Source organism: Ctenocephalides felis, unplaced genomic scaffold (assembly GCF_003426905.1).
Source record: "Ctenocephalides felis isolate EL2017-DRISC unplaced genomic scaffold, ASM342690v1 CF-g0.4_SCAFFOLD_00845, whole genome shotgun sequence".
In the NCBI taxonomy this organism is placed as follows: domain Eukaryota; kingdom Metazoa; phylum Arthropoda; class Insecta; order Siphonaptera; family Pulicidae; genus Ctenocephalides; species Ctenocephalides felis.
Genome location: NW_020536999.1, coordinates 39,851,663 through 39,872,092, shown reverse-complemented (window position 1 = coordinate 39,872,092; position 20,430 = coordinate 39,851,663). Strand labels below are relative to the sequence as shown.

General features: G+C 28.6%; 1 protein-coding gene across 1 annotated transcript in view; it reads left to right on the top strand.

The window, feature by feature from the left end:
- The first annotated feature begins 8,650 nt into the window (after positions 1-8,650).
- The window catches only part of LOC113383175, a 31,533-nt gene continuing 19,753 nt past the window's right edge, over positions 8,651-20,430 (top strand). Inside the window, exons 1-5 of the mRNA XM_026621424.1 lie at positions 8,651-8,756; positions 8,897-9,035; positions 9,098-9,105; positions 10,505-10,860; positions 11,183-11,417. Coding sequence (XP_026477209.1) covers positions 8,651-8,756; positions 8,897-9,035; positions 9,098-9,105; positions 10,505-10,860; positions 11,183-11,417 — 844 coding nt within the window. The remainder of the gene's footprint in view (positions 8,757-8,896; positions 9,036-9,097; positions 9,106-10,504; positions 10,861-11,182; positions 11,418-20,430) is intronic.

Genomic DNA, 20,430 nt, shown 5'->3' with positions numbered 1-20,430 from the left:
TATTTTTTTTTATTTTTTAAATTTTTTTGCTCCATTAAGTGAAACAGTAGTGAGAGACAAACATATGGTCCAAAGGACTATAACAATAAACCTTTGAGTATGTAACCGTAAAAATAAAGAAAAACTGAATGAGACCTGCAAGTCATTGAAATTTTAATCCATATAGTCGGAAAATGCATTATGATTTGGCCGGTGTGTCGCTTTTGTATTGTATTCCTTGGGCGTCTTTCAATGCGAAAAACGCATTGACAGAATATTTTCCCTGGTCGCGGTGTCTCCAAAGCCGTCCTGGTAATCCTCTCAGAGGATGAACTTTGTGACAAAGAACTGTCTAAGGGTGCACCATCACAATGATTAGAGCACGGGTCGGTATATTATGTATTATATATTAGATTTAGATTTATTGATAAATCAAAATTATTCAAAAGTTTAACAAATCAACATTAACAATAGAAAAAAATCGAATAATTGCCGGGAAAACCCTAAAAACAGCTCTTTTCTTTTTTACATATAAACGTTAGTATTTTCATATTTTTGCCATCGACAATGGAGCATTTTGGGTCTGAATTTTTTTACTGTGCTCCAATTCGTATGAAATTTTGAAATTAGGTTTGTCTTACTCTCAAGTTTAAAAGTGAAAATAATTTAGACTCCTTTGCCATTTCCTAGCGGGATGACATCCCTCTCAGTGGTGTAATTTCAATTTTTGTTCAAAATAACGTCGGAAATCGATAATAGAACTAATTATAAGAAAAAAATGTTTAATAATGTTTTTCAGAAAAGCAAATACTCATCATTTCATTTAGAGCAGTTGTACATTTAAGATGTATATGCATTTCGGTATAGACTGTAGTGTAAAAAAACATAATAACTTTTAACTAATTGGTAAATATCAGTATAGGTTATTAAAAAAAATAGGAACTTTTGAATTGTAAACATAAATACAGGACAACGCCTGTCTATAAGTTTATAATATTTTCGATACTGCATTCGATTTAAACTCCAAGTATCAAATTAATAAATAGGAAAACCTAAAGTGCAGAATGATCCACATTGCCAAAAATCCATTCATTTCCTCCATACTTTACCATCTATTGTAATATATAGTATTTTTAATATTGCATATCTATTTAAAGCGATTAACAGTGTCAATTATAATTGAATTATATCACCAAGTATAATCTAATTTAGTAGATATCTAGCAAAAGTAATTTAATAAAACAAAATTCGATAAAGATGTATTAATTGAATTTGCATAGACGTTCAACTAGACTTTTTAAGTAACTTATAAAATGTCAGTTTAAGCACACAAAATTATTGAGACTTGAGAATGATTATCAATCAGCCATTCCAATCATACTAAAGGTATATAAGAAATATAATTGAAGGTATATAAGAAATAAAAAAATAGTTAATAAATAATAATTAATTAATTATCGAAAATAGTAGGGTAGGGCGGGGCTAGTTGAGCATAGGGGCAAGTTGAGCAATCGAAATATCTCGAAAACTATTCACTGTCCGTTTGGGCATTATATGGCGGAAAGATAGAGGTTTAGGAGAAATAAACATCCCGCAATCGCTAGTGGCCGCTGGACAAATGAGTGAGGCTCACGGGCGTTTTGCTTATTTTGAGGCCAAAAAGTAAAAAAATAATTCATCACGAGTTTTTGTCTGGTTTAGTCAAATGTTATTTATTTTTAATCAGATAAATGTTATTCTTCCATATAATTATAGTACTTTTGATATGCACAGAGATTCTAAGTATAATTCTCACGGTTTTTTTAAAAACTCACTTTTATTTTGAAATTCCGAGGTGGGGTTAGTTGAGCATAGTTGCTAAACTTGTTCTGTCACTAAGACAATTACCATTACCTTCCAGAAATTAATTATTATTTTTAAGATTTAAGCTAAGTCTATGAGTAATAATATAAAGAAATAATGATTTTAAACAAAAATACTGAATATAATGGTAAAATAATTCATAAGATAGGATATTGTTTTGTTGATTCTACTTTTGGTTAATTATTCAAAGAAAATTACTATAAGTTTTGTTTTCTCTGTCAATAAAGACTATAAATATAGAACTGGTTATTAAAAACTAATTTTATTTCATCACTAATCGACATTGAACCTATGATTTCATTATAATTTCTTAGTGCTCAACTTGCCCCACCTATGGGGTACATTGAGCATACTTGACTTTTTGCATTTAAACAGCTGTAGCTTTTAAATTTCACTTATTGCCAAAAAATAGTATTAACACTTTTGTTAAGCGATAAACAACAAATCCATTAACCCTTATAGCAATTTATTAAGACTTTTCATTGAGGAGCTACATCCATTTAAGTAAAAAGTTGCTCAACTAGCCCCGCCCTACCCTACTTTAAACATAATATTCATATTTTACACTGAAATTAATTTTTATTAAAAAAATCGCTCTTTTTCTTTTAAGAAGAAAATCCATATAGATTTACTACAATAAAAATTGAATTTCAATGTCTGTGTCAGTCATAGTTATTTTTGAATAACTTTATGCGAATTGAAAATTGCACTTGAAGCATATTTTTTCAATTGCCTGATGAGCATAAATACTGCAGAATTTTTATATCAAATTTAAGAACATATTTTAGTAAACATAAATAACGAAACATATTGCAAACATGACATCGTAATAATAAAAATACTTGAATAAATACGTTGAAAAAATAATCTTTATAAGCTGTATACTAAGTATGACAGATCCAAGATTCTATTAGGCTTGAGCACACATTGCATACGAATTATTCTGCGAGTTTGCATTCATTAAATTAACAAAAATGATTTCGATACGTATGTATTATTTTTATATATTGAAAACAATTGAATAAAATTATTGTTAACTCTTATATTACATGAGACTTCTCCTGACATCGGTGTCTTATTTATTATCGTATCGCCAGGAAAAGAAAATCTCTGGTAAAATCTACAAGACTACAACACAAGCAGGTGAGGGCTGATAAATGTTATCTCTAAATTAATAATGAAAATAAATAATAAAACTTTGATAATAATATTTTCCGAATCACAAAATTCAAAATCAAATTATTTAAAGCTACTATGATTGCATTTGATTTATTTGAAATTTGTTAAATTTAAAAAAAATATTTTTGCCTCATTTTTTATTTTAGATAATTGATTAAATTTTCAATAATTTGTGCATTTCAATAATTTTAGTTTATATACTAATTTATAAGAAGTAAAATAATAAAAATGTCGAAAATCAAACATTCTGTTCACTGGCTTAAGCAAGCAAACAATTCAACAAAAAAATAGAGCTTTTAATGAAAATATCAGCATAAGACCAAAAATTTACAGAATACCAGTAAAGTAAAGCTTTTGTTAATAATTAAAAATATTCACAAAATGCTTGGATCTAAATATAATCATGTTGGGGGCATTATGATTTCTGATATTGGTTTTCCAATTCGTAATTCCCCTCTGAGGCAAAGGAAATAAACTAAGGCAATTGTCAATTAGTATTAGATCTGTCTCAAGCCATAATCCAATAATTCCCAGATGGTTTTAACGCAGCTAATTCATTACCAGATCAATAACGTTTATATAAATAAATATTTAACAACATAAAATTTTATGAACGTCGGAACACAATGTAATAAATATAAATTTCGGATTTAGTAAATTAATCAAAATAATTCATTACTTTCGGCACACTTGATGTTTTTTAGATATAAGAAAAAATATGGTTTTCAGTTTGCATAAATAAGTGTGTTTATTATTAGAGTATTTCCATAAGTCATTACGCATGTAACATAACATTATTAGTCTTCAGTTACATGGGCTGAATAAGTGGTTCACAAGATTAGATTTATAGTTTATATTGATGGCATATGTTGTGTATTTAATGGTCATTAAAATTATGGACTTTATTAAATATTCGTTCACTGAATACATTTAGATTTTTTTACATGGGATATTGCAGAAAATGCAAATTAGTTGTTTAGTTGACGTTGAATGTGTTTAATCGTTAGGTCCGTCGCGTGATTATTCGAGGCGACCTCGTGCGGATGCAGTAATCGCGTTTCTGCATGCAGGATATATAGGTATGAACATAATAGCTAAAAAATGTTAAAAGATTACTGAATAGCTAGTTCTACATGATGGCATTTTAAAAAACAGGACATTTCTATAACTAACTGAATAAATAAATCCAAATTTTATTAGCAAAACCTTTCATTAGCAACGGCTTTATAGCGCTTACATACATCCTTATTATACAAAACTATCAGCAATCTAATAATAATATACGTAATAATCATCAAATGCAAAATAAAAATTCAAATATTTTTTTAAAATAATTCTTAAAAATATACACTACCAGAACTTCTTAAACGATACAATTACTCTCTAAACATCAATGGATCAACAGATCAAAATAAAAAAAATCTGATAAAATTTGCACTGATTAGTTTGTATTGAAGAACTTAATATTAAGTAACAAGAAAAAAGTGATCGGGTGTAGATGTGTATAACTGAAATAATAGTATGTATAAATAGAAGTATTTTTGATGTCAATTCTTTTCAATATGATCTAATTTCATCAAACTCCTCGCATGTTTTTTCTATTGTTCTCAATTATGCAAGGAGCTCAATATTTGAAGTTTTTTAGAAAAAAAAAATAATTTGTTATTTAATTTACTGATTTACATAAGTCAATGACAATTTTAATGGATGAAAGTAAATTGAAATAATAACTATTGCTGAGCGATAATTATGGAGATTTGCTTTTGGGATCGCGGATATCAGTATGTATCGTTATAAATGTATAAATGATGCTTTTTTAATATTGGGTAGATTTGTATTTAAAAAATATTTGTGTTTGAAACGAGGATTCATAACAACTATATAAAAATGAAAGAACTACTGCAAACCAAGCTTTACATAAAAGCTCCAGCGTGGGCAACATGGTGATTTGATCGATGGAATTCATTAACATATTTAAAAGTTTAACAGTTCACGTAATGCAGAATTATTTTTGCGAGTAATAAGTTCTTTGTGTAATTTCAATATTTCAACGCGGTCTTATATATAGAAATCAGTTTAAACCATTTTTTCTTAATTACAAATTATATGAAAGAGATTAAATCAATAATTTATACTAAACATTTAATTTATATTTTATTAATAATATAATGGATTTTATTACATTTCATATAGTTATTCTATTATATTTCTGTAATAAAACAACTAAATTTTAAAATTTTGTTGTAACTAGAATCTACAAGCATTTATCGATGCATTGCGGAATTGTGCGATATAAAGTGTCAAAGAAAAAGTATGTTTCGAATTATTTAAAAAACATAATAATAATGTGAGATTAATACTTACATAAAATTATTAAATGATATAATTGTTATTAGAGCTTTTTTACTCAATGTTAGTTATAATATAGAGATAATATGTATATGTTATGTATATACTTAGTATATACGGAACAAATCGATTTTTTTCTGCAGTTATTCAATTTGAATCAGATTAGAATTCTTACAGTCTTAGAATAATTATTGGATTTTTAAATATACAATATAACCAATCAATTTAACACATTATATAATGATCAACATTTGCATTGCATTTTTGATCGAAAATACAAAAATATTGAAAACTGTAACTTCTATGAATGGTCAAACTGTAAATTCCCGTGAAGTAGAATATTAAAGCTCTACATATTTAATTTTTCTAAAATGAAATATTTAGCAGCGCAATTAAAAGTTTCTTATGCAAATCCGTTCATAATCAGTAATCTGTGATAACCCACATGTAGTATATGAATGGCTGGAATTATAAATTAGTCTTTTAACATGCACTCACTTCATTGTAACTACACGGCGCAACGCTACCACGCAATCAACGTAATAAATGATATATGGAGGGCAGAATGAAATATCACATAATGATAACATGTTCATTTAGTCGAGGAACTTTCGATAATTTAATAAAAAATAGTTTGGTGCAATGTTTTTAGTTTAACTTATGAAAAATCTCCCTTATAAAAATTATATAATTTATAGAAAATATGACATGATCGGTTTGTCATTGTAATTAGCATTTAGAAATTAACCTTCATGAGAGAAATGAAGTAATTGCTAATTAATAAATTCTATGATATTCATTCACACAGTGGATTATGTTAAACAACGCCTAAACAAATATTATTTTTGCAACTTTACTCATCATGAAATTGTGTTTGGAGAACTTCATGTAATTGAAATTAACATACATTCATCGACTGCTTCTATATTTTTACTTTTTCACTGGCGATATAATCTCATTCTTTGAACAGCTGTAATATCTGTCTTGTCTGAAAAGTATTTTCTATTTTAATAACTTCAAAGATTTATAGAAACTACGAATAATATAGAAATAATTTCTAAACAATACGGCACAAATTTTAATTTGTTTTATTATTTTCAAGGAACAGGGTAAAATATTCTTCTGATTCAGGCCTTTTTCATTAAATCAAGATTTGTACTACGATGTAATTTTAAAATGTTTATCTACGCCGATTTCCTTGTTGACATCGGTACGCAAACAACGACAAATCTCTGTTCACATACACGACGACAAATCACAATCGACCCGTATAGAAATGATCTCATCGAGAGCGAATGACGAACAGTTCGGGCGTAACGGACTTCCGTTGCATTTGTACGAATTTACACCCTAGTCGCGCCTAAAGAAGTTTTACTTCAGAAAAAAGAGTTATAATAACTAATAAGGCAGATATAGCAGAAACTTTTCTCAAAAGACAAGTATGACAGTGACATAAAAAATTAATTCAGCAGATTTTGAAATCTATTTTATAATAATTATTATTATTAGACAAATGCAAAAATTATATAAGATCTACATGTGCATTCATGTCTACAAATACGGTTTCAGTCCGTGCTGGAAAACTGGAATGCAGGTAGTCAACAGATGGAAACAATAGAACCATAATTAAAACAACATTTTTTGATCTCGTTCACAAAAAAAATAAAGCGAAATTGTTTGTTATTTGATGAATGATTAGGTGCAGCATCAGATTTCGAAATGCATAAACGAAAAGAACAACCTTGGAAGTTGTCTGTTTATTGTGATATAATAGGAGAATGTCCCAATTCTTCATTTCGCGATACATCGAAATAATTGAAGCGCTGGTGATATTGATAAAGAATTTTAATCCTGAAGAATTTTAAAAACCAATAATAAAAAATTCAACTAATGTAATTGGTCTTCTCTACCTGTACTAACCAAATAAAAAAGAATGACTGTTTTATCTTATGCAATAAGTTCAGCAAATTTCACAATTTCACAAAGATAATTATTAATACGAATTAAAATATTGCAATATGATTTTGTACTTATGAATGCACTTTTGTCCAGGAGGTTCATTAAAAAAAATGATGAACATAAGTGGTAGTATGGAATCATCACCAGCACACTATATACTAAATACTATATGTTACTATATACTCTATGTTATTATATATATATATATATATATATATATATATATACATCAAGGTGGTCCTTAATATGGACATTTTCGAATTTCCTTGCTCCCAAGGGCTCAAACGGTTCCAAATTGATAAAAAACAATGAAAGTTTTAGCTTTTAATATTCACTTTTAGATAGAGCGCAATTCAATCAAACTTCGTATCGAAATAGCATAGAAAATTTTTTGAAAATTAAAAAAAAATTTTTTTTAGGTATAACTTAGCGACTAATGAATTAAAAGTGAAAAATTGTGTTATTTTTTATTGAAAATTTGACGCTCTGCAAAATTTTTGATTTTTTTTCATGCTATTTCCATACAAAACTTTGAATTGCATTCTATCTAAAAGACATTATTAAGAAATTTTCAGAGAATTGTTTTTTATCAATTTGGAACCATTTGAAACCTTGGGAGCAAGGAAATTGAAGAATGTGCCTGTTGAGGACCACCCTAATATACATATATAATAAAATAGAAAAGAAAGTGTAATAGAGGAAGTCCTAGTATAATGTGAAGGCAAAAGTGATGATTCCGCATAATATTGTATTATATTATAATGTAATTTTTAATCATAAATTTTTAAGCATGAATGTAAAAATCAATTTGTTTTGATAAAAAAACACAAAATTTGTTTCTCTAGCTCCACCTTTATAATTATTCGATAAGTCTTACGATATCCGGTCATCATTGTCACCTCAAAATGTCTTGTATCTTTTGTTTCTATAAAACTGCTTGTTTAGCCCGAGGGCATTCTATTGTTAGTCAATTACCTAAAACGGTTCGAAGTGCGTAGGTAAGACCGAAGACCAATGGCCTATCACCGGAGGCAATGTTCGCAAAAATTATATTAGCCGTTAGTCAATCGAATGCTGATTTTGGTGACATCAGTTTGAAAATAGAGACATAGTACAATTTGGTGTTTAAATGAATTGATTATAAACCAGTTGGTTTTTTCTAAAATGAATTTTAAATATTGATCAATAGTAATTAATAAAAAATTTCATTTGCTTTTAAATGAACTGGTGCAGAATGTGAAGAAAGTGATACAGATTCATAAATAACTAGTGGGATTTTTCTTTTCGCTTATGTACTTCTTATTATAGTGTAGAATTAAAAATGGATTTAAAACATGAATGTGTTATAATAAGTTTAGTGCTAACTATCATTTTACAATTGAGTAACGCCATTACGTTACCCAATAGAACAGAGGATACTCCAATTGGTGAGTTACTCAAGTCTAAACGTTAAAAAACTAAATAATTTATATTTACAAAACAAAGGATTTAGCAGGTTTTAGCATTATTTTTGAATGTTCAATTATATTAACATAATTATGAGTATAATTGGTATATTAATTTCCAGATTGCTATAAACGTATAGTGGTTGGATCCAGACTTCAACCAGGTTCTTCCTACAAGCCTGCAAAACCCAGCAAAAGCTTAAGTGATTGCAAACGAGCATGCTCTAAACAAGGAATGCGATGTGGAGGATTTAGCATTGGGTAAATAAAAAAGAAAAGTTAGAATATCATATGAAATTAATATTAAAGTATTTCAATTGCAGAATGCAAAGTAGAACATGTTTTTGAAATATATCTTATATATAAAAATGAATCACAAATTGTGTTGGTAAGCGCATAACTCAACAACGCCTGGACCAATTTGGCAGAATTTTTTTTTAAATGTTCGTTGAAGTCCAAGAATTGTTCTTACGGCGAATAATTGCCGTGAAAATCCTAAAAACAGCTTTATTCTTTTTCACATACAAATGTTTTCTAACTAAAACGTAGAATCAATTTGAGCTCTATGGCTATTATATAATGTTCATATTAAATTACAAGCACTCACTGTATACTTCTTCTAAGCGGTTATTCGGATTTTGATAAATCTTTCTGAAGTTTGTTAAGGAAATTTTCTAGGATGTATGTGATTATAAATTACTTGGATGTATGTGCAATATTGTACAAATAAATGGAAAAAATTGCAAAAAACGACATGTCATTTTTTAAAGCAGCTTTACATTTAACATCGCTCATATTATAAATGTATATGCATTTTGGCGTGAAGAGTAATTTAAAAAACAATAATATTAATTTTAGGTAAACGGTAAATATTAGTATATTATAATAAAAAAATGGAGACATGGGTACAGGACAACGTCTGTCGGGTCATCTAGTTGTTAATAAAGTATATTTATGAAGTGCCACCAATTTAAAAAATGTAACTAAAATTTAATTTATAGCATTTATTATTAATAATGTAGTACGAGTATATAATATTGTTATTCCAACATGAATAATATCAATTTATTATTATTTTAATATTGGCTTCTTCATCACAGAATCAGTCCTTCTGGCAATGTTACATGTGAACTATCGAGGATTATAATAAAGTTATCCGATTTGCAAGCAATTACAAATCCAGATTTTGACATTTATACAAAATATTCTGGAACATGTGATGCCGATGATATACCCACTATTCAGGATACTATAAGTCAAATTTTAAATGAAACTTTTAAAATAGGTAAGAAAAATTAAAAGTAAGGGACCGATTCTGCCGCACAAGAGATCCATGTTATGGCAAGGCAATTTTATGCTCCTCATATATTATGCTACTGAATCATACTGAATACTGTCAAAAGGTCATGTATTTGCTGTGCATTCAGGCGTTTTACACGTAAACTGCACGGTCACTTGTATGTTATGAAGCTAGATCAGAAATACCCTGTTTTCTGAGATCGTTTTTTTAACAAATGTGCGGTTTAGGTTAGGATTTCTATGTTAACCAGAGAAAAACGCCTGACTGCACAGCAACAACATAGCTTTTGTCAATATTTAGAACAAATTTGTATGGAAAGTTCTTCATAAAATTGCCTTGCCATAATATTGTCAGTTATGCGGCAGAATCGGTCCCTAAATTAATAGTTTTCTGAGAGATTTAGAATCCACAATCTGTGTTTTAATTATAGACTCAAATATAACTGAAACAACAAATAGTACCACATCAAAAAATTCTACTCAAATTGAGATCAAAAACACCGAAAAGGAATTAACCATATTTAAGCAATCTTCGTATGGGCAACAATATGCCCCAAATTTCCAACCGCGAAAAAATGACGAAAACCAATCTTTAAATGTTCAAACACATGTTCAACTTGGAATCTATGATGGACAACTACAGCAAATGCAAAATCAACCGGTATATCCGACATCTCAGGCTGGCCTGATTTGGGAAATTCACCCGGCGCCTGCGCCACTCCTGGAGGGAATCTTCGATGGCAATGTTGTTCCATTATACACTCAAGAGCAAGTGTTGGAAGATCAGGTAATAAATAATATTTAAGAAAAATATATAGAATTTTATAAAATATATACCATTCCTAATTTAAAGATGAATCGATAAAGATAATAGTGTTGTCTTACACTATGTCTCTTGGTAACATGCTAAAACTTTCGGTTCTATTCAATGGTGATACTTGATAAATAAAATTGCATTTAAGCATTCTGGTGTCAGACAATTTTCCAAAATATTTTGAGTTTACCAAAATTTTCAAATCTTTGAAAAATAATGTGTTTTTTATTAAGGTGTTAAACGTTTATTATAATATAATATACGTCTATTTCTATTATAATTTATCTATTTTCAGATAAACTACGAAGTGCCCCAAACTATATACCTAAATCAACCGATAATTTCGGATATAGCCGAAAATTCGCAATCTCTAATTCCTTATGCAGACATACCACTAATCCTGCCATATGCAGGAGATTTCGAAGCATTTCAAGAAAAACTAGAAATTCCATCACCAGTGGTAGTTGTCGAGCCAGCATCAGTTATAAATAATGGAAATAATGACAAAACAGGAGCGGATAAAAATAAAGGTTGGTGAAAATTTATGAATATATTTTATTAACTTCCCGAAGAAGGGAAGGAGTGCTATTGTTTGTCAGTTTTGTGTGACGATTGGCCAAGCCGTTTCTTTGTAATTTGAAAAAAAAGTCTTAAACTTTTTGTCCACATTTAAGCTCATACTACCGAATCGATTTAAAAAAATCTTAAACTGTTCGAAAGAAATTAGTTAGAAATGATACTGAATAGTTTCAGGTGAAAATCTTTCGAGCCGTTTTCTTGTAATTAACTGTTGAAAAAAAAATAAGCTGATTTTTATAAAACATGTTGAACTTACTGAAATATAACGGCCTCACGACAAGTAGTTTTACTTTAAAAAATCATAAAAATATAAAAAATGAGTAGTTTTTTGATGTTTGCTAAAATTAAAATTAAACGATTTACTTGGTATAACGATAGAGTACTTGGTCTTAATGAACATAAACCATTAAAGTCCTACGGAAACTGGTTCAATTATAAAAATTATTGCTTTTTGAAAATTTGCTTTTAGAAAAAAACTCTGAGTTAGCGTGTTCGTTCGTTTTCATTTATGTGTAATAAATCTACTCAGAATACTTTTAATCACTCACAAATTAATTGATTTATCATAAATTAAGTCGATTATTTACACTTATCGGGAAGTTCATGTAACTTGCTTCAAGATACCAATACCAACTATGTAGTTTTTTTCTATTCTGAAGATTAATTAGATTTACTATAAAACTGTAAAATTATTATGTTAGAATTAATTATAATTGAGCAGAAATATAGACCTATACTCGCTTTCGCTTTCGAAATTGAAATTAGATACTCATTACTTAAAAATATCAATTATGATATAACCAATATATAAATGCAGTGACAAATATGTAATAAAAAAATATTTGTATTATTTAGCGGATAAAAAATGTTAAACGTAATATGATGAGATCTTTGATCAAAAGAAACAAAAAATCAATGTCCTTGTTCAAATATACTAAGTACTGATCAAAAATGTCATTGCAAAACTCACTAATGATTAATTAATTACTTCTGAGTGTTATCAACAAAATCTTCATAAAATAGTGTCATCATGAAATTGCCTACTGCAAAAAATATAAAGTACCTATTATCATTTTTATTAGTCAGCTTTACATAACTCTTTAGTTTGTATCTATTAAATTATATGGTTCTAAAGCTAAAAATTATTATTGAATTACTAAATTTGTAGATTTTACGAATGCAAGTTGGTTATTTGAAACAAGATTTTCTATTGAAATTATAATCAATTTTTATCGATTATTCAACTCTTATTCTACTTAATCATATAATTTTTTTCTTAATTCTTATCAACGTAGATAGAAGCTTATTTAGTTATAACAACTACATGAGTAAAATTATTCTGTAGGGCAAAAATGGTATAAAACTAAGATTTTTAAAAACTTATGCGCATTTTAAAAGAAAATTTTATCTGTTGCTTCATTTGCATCTAGGTACTTCCAAAATAGTAAATAAAAATATTTTTTTAACAATTTAATCACAAGCACAATATTTTAAGTTTTTTAAATTTGTTTTTACTATTTGCACCTATTCCATTCTGAACGTTACCAAATTTTTGGTCGTACTTAAAAAATGTCTAAATCGAATGCCATTTCAGTGATAGGATGTCCAGGAAGGATAAACGTTTTATATTGTTGCTATTTTCTATACATCTATTATAAATTCTGGAGTAATTAAAATGTCATAAATAAAAATATATCTTGAGAAACAGCGATATTACAAAGAATAACGGAAGTTATGTGACAGTTAAAGAGCAGTAAATAACCCTGAAGGTGTACAAACGTCAGTTACCATTTTTCATATTGTAAACTTTTTGTTTAGATAATTTATTGTCTTATTATTTGCAGGATATACATAATTCGTTTAATGATTTGCCTTCCTGCATTAGATTTTATGATGACCTTCGCGATTTATACCAGTATTGTCGTGCATGAAAATAATTAGAATTATTTATAGAAGAAAATGATGTTAAGTTGCAGTACTTATTTTTAAATTAAAAAATTATTACGTTCTATATTGGAATTTAACTTAAATACATTATACCAATATGTTATGAGTTAAGATCTAATAAATTTGATTAGTTTGATTTTCAGTTTCAAATGAAATGTTAATGGTCAGTTGACGGTCAGAGGCGAGGCGCAAAGGTCTAATTTGACTTTGAGGAATTATATTCTGAAAACCAGACCAATTTTATCGCAACAAATACCATATTTCAAACAAATAACTAGCTGACTACGTTCAGTAAATCTCCCAGCTAGTTCATCATTGTAGATTTTTATTCAAATTTTCAAAAGTTGGTGACCTCGCACTTTTTACTCCATAGTCGGGGTGAAATGGGGCAGCCAAGTATGAAACTGATCCAATGTCTTATTATTAATTTTGAGGGGATTTTACATAATAATATTATTTAGCAATAATTATTATTTTGATTTATTTTTTGTACAATTTTTTTAATTGAATTTACGTTTTTATTTACTATTTTTTTATTATCAACGCCTTGCCAGGGTAAAGATTCAGTTTTTCCCCACCCGCATGTAAACGATTATAAGATTATATAAAAATATCTCTTAAATCTGTAATTAAATTCGTATTTATTAATCTTATAAAACACTTATATAATATTTTTGTCGCGATAGATAAAATAAAAATGTCCATAATAATCACAAACAATAGTTCACAAGACCAATACGAAATTATACAAAACACCTTGAATTAGTTCATTATTTTTTAAATTCCGTTGCCTTATATTTTTTCCTAGAATATTAGTCATTAAATTCGCGATGAGGGGTCATAAAAAGTATAATTTCACTTGAAAAAAATCACACGGATATCTCAATCAAAACACAAAATAATCGACCTTCGCCTTGGAAGAATTATACTTTGAAGGTTTCAATACGGATGCTCACTCATAGAAGCGATTCTTATTTTTTAAACATCAGCGTAAATTACTGATTACATCATTAAGTGCAGACGGAATTAATTGTAATTAAGGAACGATTCAGTTATATGGTTAACTGATGAAATCTTACTGGTCATGTCAATAAGATCATCACTATGACGATTGAGTCATAATACATAGAGTATAATTTTGCACTAACCATATTTTTTTAAATTAAGATTCATACATTTTCTTGCTTACATTATAATTTCAGTGATGTAGAAATCGAACGATAATATTAAGAGAGTTTTCTAGCTAAAAATAATTTTTTTTTATACTTTCAAAGTTCAACTATTCAATAATATGTGTTCAAAAGGATTTTTTCAAAATAAATTACAGATACACTTCTGTTTGACCACGATAATCATTCATTGTTTGCTTTCTTTGCAAAACTTCAAACGCGTTTTTCTCAAAACTTTTTTGATACTCCACCTACGAGTCATCTGAAAATTTTCCAGAGGCTTCTTTATAGACTTCTTTTTTCTTCAGTATGAACTAAGTGCATCCCTTAATTCCGATTTTTACTATTTTCAAAAAAATCTAGAATATCAGAAAAACTTGTAAACAAATATTTTTTCATTAGACAATTGCTATTTTTGTGTCAATTTTTTACTTATCCGTAATTAATACGATAGCGACATTATTCTAGATCAGTAATTATACATATTTTTTTCTTGAGATTATTTGGTGGTCTAAATCATTGGTATAAATGAGGTGCCCTTTTGAGACCTCCTACTTCTATAAAGCAGAAACATTGTTTGCCCTTTTACAGCCTTCCAAAAATCGCATAAAATTAATGAATTATTATATTACTCCTTTAAGAAAATAAATCAAATTATCTAAAGTTTATCAGGTATGCACTTTGCCAATACTGAAGAGCATAAAATCAGCATTCAATACTGAACCAAAGATAATTCATACTATTAATATCTGACTATTCTGTTCTAAATAAATTAAATAATTGAAACAAAAATCAATTAAAGTCGAAAAAACACAGACTACTAGTATGATTAATTCACATTTTCCGCGTTATTGCCAGTCATATACAAATACTTGGTAAAAAATCATACACCGTAACATTTTATGCCACTTTAAGGAAAATAATTCACAAATATGTTAATAGGATGAGTAATAAAATCTGATAACATATGTATTACAATTGTGTTACTGCATGACTTAAACTTACATTGTTATTTGAATAGAAGTAGTCGATTATATAACCTGTTTAGTGGAAGGAAGCATTTATGGACGCGCTATAATTTAAACAGCGTCTATTTTTCTTGATAATTTGATGATTACTCTGACATATATTTATAATAATGCAAATGCAAACATGTAAGATGTTGGTGCTTCTCAGTATGGTGAATTGATATGATTCAGTATTGAATTCTAGAAATATTTGCTGAACAAGTAATTTTAAATGGCCAGTTTTGATAACGCTGATGATTTGATATGTCGATATTTCTTCAGAAAGCAAAAAATTTAGAACTAGAAATACTCTATTATTGCTATTCTATTATTCTATTATTATTAAATAAATTGCTGTTTCTATAATAATTAATTTTAAATAATACGAGTCTATCCGAATCAAAGGATTACATTTGTGCTTCCCAATGTGGCAAATCTGGATTATAGAAGGATCATACCTTTCTTAAAAAAGGAGCTTCAATTTTTTAGAAATGTTAAATTGACCCAAAAATAAAACAGTTGGGAATCAATAAGTTACACCGTTTTCTTGTTTCACTAACAAATCATTTAATTTAAACAAATATTTAGTAGATTGTCGAAGTAACCATGATATTGGTTTTGAACGTTGTTGGAAGTTCAAAATCATCGCAGGAATTGGTTAACAATAAATTTTGAATAATACAAAAGCTTTACATTAAACAGGTTCAATAATTGTTTTAATTATTCATTCTAAAACAATAGCAATTATTCATAAATAATTTGTCAAGTTGTCTGGTCCACAACAAATTTCGGAGGCGTTCGTAGCCGCTTCAATGTGATCGCATTGTCATTATAATGATGTATTGTGCGTATGCAACCATTTACGTTACATTACAAAATCAATGTCGTTCATGCGAAGGCTATACTCTTTATTCAAAATTTAACGAGAAAATTTCGAAAATTTAATTTATGTGACAATTAAAACAAATTGTTCTGCATTGCTATTGTAACGGAGGAACAAATAGTGGGACAAATAGATGTTACGCAATGCTTGTGGCATGAAAAGTTGATTTGGCAGGAAAATTGTAAGAACTTACTTTTTCTAAGAGTACTGGTCACAATATGCATAAATACTAAAAAAATGAGTGCGCGTAAAGTTCACACGCGATTGAAGTAAAACTTATTTGCTACTGTACAAAGTAGCAAATTGAAGTTAAGTAAGAATAAATACATCATATAACAATTGTGAACATTGTTTATAAGTAATATGGTAACACTCGTGCTGCACACATGTATTAGTGTCAACCATTATACACATTTATATAATGATAAATTATAAATTATATATTTATAATAGCATTAAAAATATGAATAATATTTAAAAACAATATTGTATAAAGTCATACTTCAAATATGACATGATTGGTTTGTCATTGTAATTAGCATTTAGAAATAAACTTTCATTAGAGAAATGAAGTAATTGCTGAATAATAAATTCTATAATATTTGTTTACACAGTGGATTATGTTAAACGCCTGAACGAATAATGTTTTCGCAACTTCACTCATCATGTAATTGTGTTTGAAGAACTTCATGTAATTAAAATTAACATATATTCATTAACTTTTTTACTTTTTTGCTGGCGATATAAACTCATTCTTTAAACAGTTGTAATATCTGTTTTGCCTAAAAAATATTTTCTATTTCAATAACTTCAAAGATTTAAAGAAACTACGAACAATATAGAAATTGTTTCAATAAACTTATGTTTCATACACGACACAAATGCTGCATTTGTTTTATAATTTTCATTATAATTATTTACGGGGATAGGGTAAAATATTCTTCTGATTCAGGCATTTTTCATTAAATCAAGATGTAACTTTAAAATGTTTATTTATCTATGATGATTTCTTCGTTGATATTTACAACGTTGATTCAGATTCAGCGTACGTCAGATCTCTATTCACATACGCGACGACCAATCACGATCGACCCGTATGGAAATGATATCATCGAGAGCGAATGATATCATTTCTAATATCATCCAACGAATCATTGGCACTCGACTCTTATCTTATCGACTCTTATCTGCCGTAACGCACTTCCGTTGCATTTGTACAGATTTACACCCAAGTCGCGCCTAAAAAAGTTTTATTTCAAAAAAAAAAAAAATATTGTATTATGTATACTGACATCAAACTGTAATAATGTTAGTTTTCATTGACTGAAAGTGAAAATAACTCTCGAGCAAGGCTGCACAAAAAAGTATGTAAAAATGAAAATGAAATGGATGAAATTGGATACGTAAGAAAAAAGAATTTATGTAAAAAAAATATGATAAAAATATATCGAACGAGGAAGGATATGAGGGTATGAGAGAAAAATAATGCAATTTTGTAAATAATGCTAATTAAAAAAATATATATCCATTTTTTTTTTTAATTTTATTTGAACAGCGATCAGAACTTATGGGTTCTATGAGCTGTTGTGATTAATATCTTACAAACTACGTTTGTTTTATTACAGATGGCAACCCAAACAGTTGTCACATCTCTGTATGATAAATTTTTATTACAATCTCTGTAATAGGGCAAGTATGGTGCAACAATGCCGGGTGAGGGCTATTTTCACTTGGAAACATATTGCTATTTATATTCCCAAGTGAAAATCGTTGTCACTGTTGCCTGATAACAGGCTGCTCGAAGTGGGTATCGAACCCGGGACCTCTGAAACAAGTCCCGTCGCTCTTAACCGCTTACCTACGGGCGAGCCCATATCCATCCCTAATAAATTATGCGTTGTGGATTATATGATTATAGTTTTATTTATATTGCATATAGAAATATCTAATATATACATGAAAAATGTATATTGGAATAAAATTTTTGTGATTCGATATCTTACAATTAATCAACAATTTTACGAGTGAAATGTTAGATCATTTTTAACAATGTTTACACAAATAAAAAGTCGTAAAGCAAATTGAGTAAAATATATAACAACTATCATTTTATAACGTAATAACCGCGAACAAAGAACGGTGGTGTTAATGAGATTTTGTACATCATCCGGTGCGCATCGCTCGTCATACCAAATGCACTGGAGTACCTGTACTTGTCGGTTGTCGCATGTAAACACGATTTTATAACCTAGTTTCGCACAATGTGTATAATAGCAACGACCTTGCGAACATTGCACACTAATCTCATTGTTCTACAATTATAAAAAGCTGGACAGAATCACAGAATTTACTACCGGCAGTAGTAAAGACGTAGAAAAGCAAATGAATCATTAAAAGCACATTTTAATGGACTCAAAATCTGGTTTAAGCTTGTAATAAGATTCGCTATAGATCAGTAGCTAGAGCTATGGGCTCTCAATAAGAAGTTCTAATTTCAATACCTTCTTCATAATGTGAGGCATCAGTAGTGACATCATTTTTTTCTTGGAACTATAGATAGCAATATCTTTCGATAGAAAAAAATAACTCTTATTGGTTTCTAATAATAAGTCATCATCAATATTAAAGCTATTCTATTAATAAATTCATCAAAACAAGATAGGCCCACCGATGGGGTTGCTATCTCTAAAGCCACATCCTTAAGAAGTTATTAACGTATAAGTTGTTACTGAATGTCTTTTTTTATATTGTAATAAATAAATATTGTAATTTATTGTGTAAAGACATAATGTATCTAGCATGGCATCGTGCCTTGAGGCAAATTGCTGGAACTTTCCGTACCGTAATTAAAAATCTTAGTGCGGACCAAAAAAAATTGCACAAAATGTGTACACATTAGTGAAATCTCTATAAAATATCTGATAACTTGATGTACATATACCCAATAAACATTTTGACCGCCAAATGACATTCTTTTAACTTATTTTCATTGAAAGTCTATAACTGCTGGGCCTGCCTTCCCAAAAAAATAACAGTTCTTCATCTTATCAATACAAATAAAATGCTTTTTGAATCATCAAAATCGGACGCTCCGTTCTCTTAAAAACTGAGTTACCGTTTTTGGCACTCTTTGCCCCGTATCTTTGAAACGGCTAGACCTGCCTTCGCCAAAAACAAATTAGCACATCCTCTCATCAATACGAATCGAATGTTTTTTGAATTATTCAATCGGTTAATCGGTGTTCCCAAAATCGTCGACGAAAATATGTATCAGCACACACACACATACACGCACGCACACACACACACACATACACACACATACATCCATTTTTTTTGAGGTATTTTAAAATATTCAGAAACCTTTGAAACGTAAAGATATATAAAAATTTCCATTTTCGATTTTTTTGCGATTACTATAACTTGCCCTACGGAAAGTTAATAAATAATCCAATCAGGGGTTTTAAGTGGTATATATCATTTGTTATACTGAAGAAAATTTATCAAGCTTTATTAAAAGCTTTTAAAACTAATTCAGCATTATTCAAGTATTTAGACGTAAACGAAAAATTAAATAGACTGGTTGCAAAAAATACCTTATGATTAGAAACATAAGTTAGTCCATGCTAATGCATATTAATATTAAGTTTAAGCAGATAATTATTTTTTGAATAAAAAATATAAACTTCAAAGTTCATATATCACAATTACATTTTGGTGTGTTTAATTTATTTAATTGTTTATAATTCCTCTCGTTATCTTTGAAAATGTTCAATGATTTCAAAGATGCTATCAGATCTGATGGGAGCATAATTATTCTCGATGTCACGAGAACAATACCTGAATTCAACTGGTGATTATTTACTTATTTGTAGAAAATTAGCGGCGTGATTTTGACAAACAATTTATTATTTATGTTCTGCGTACAAGAAAAAAATAACATGAAGGTTCTGGAAAT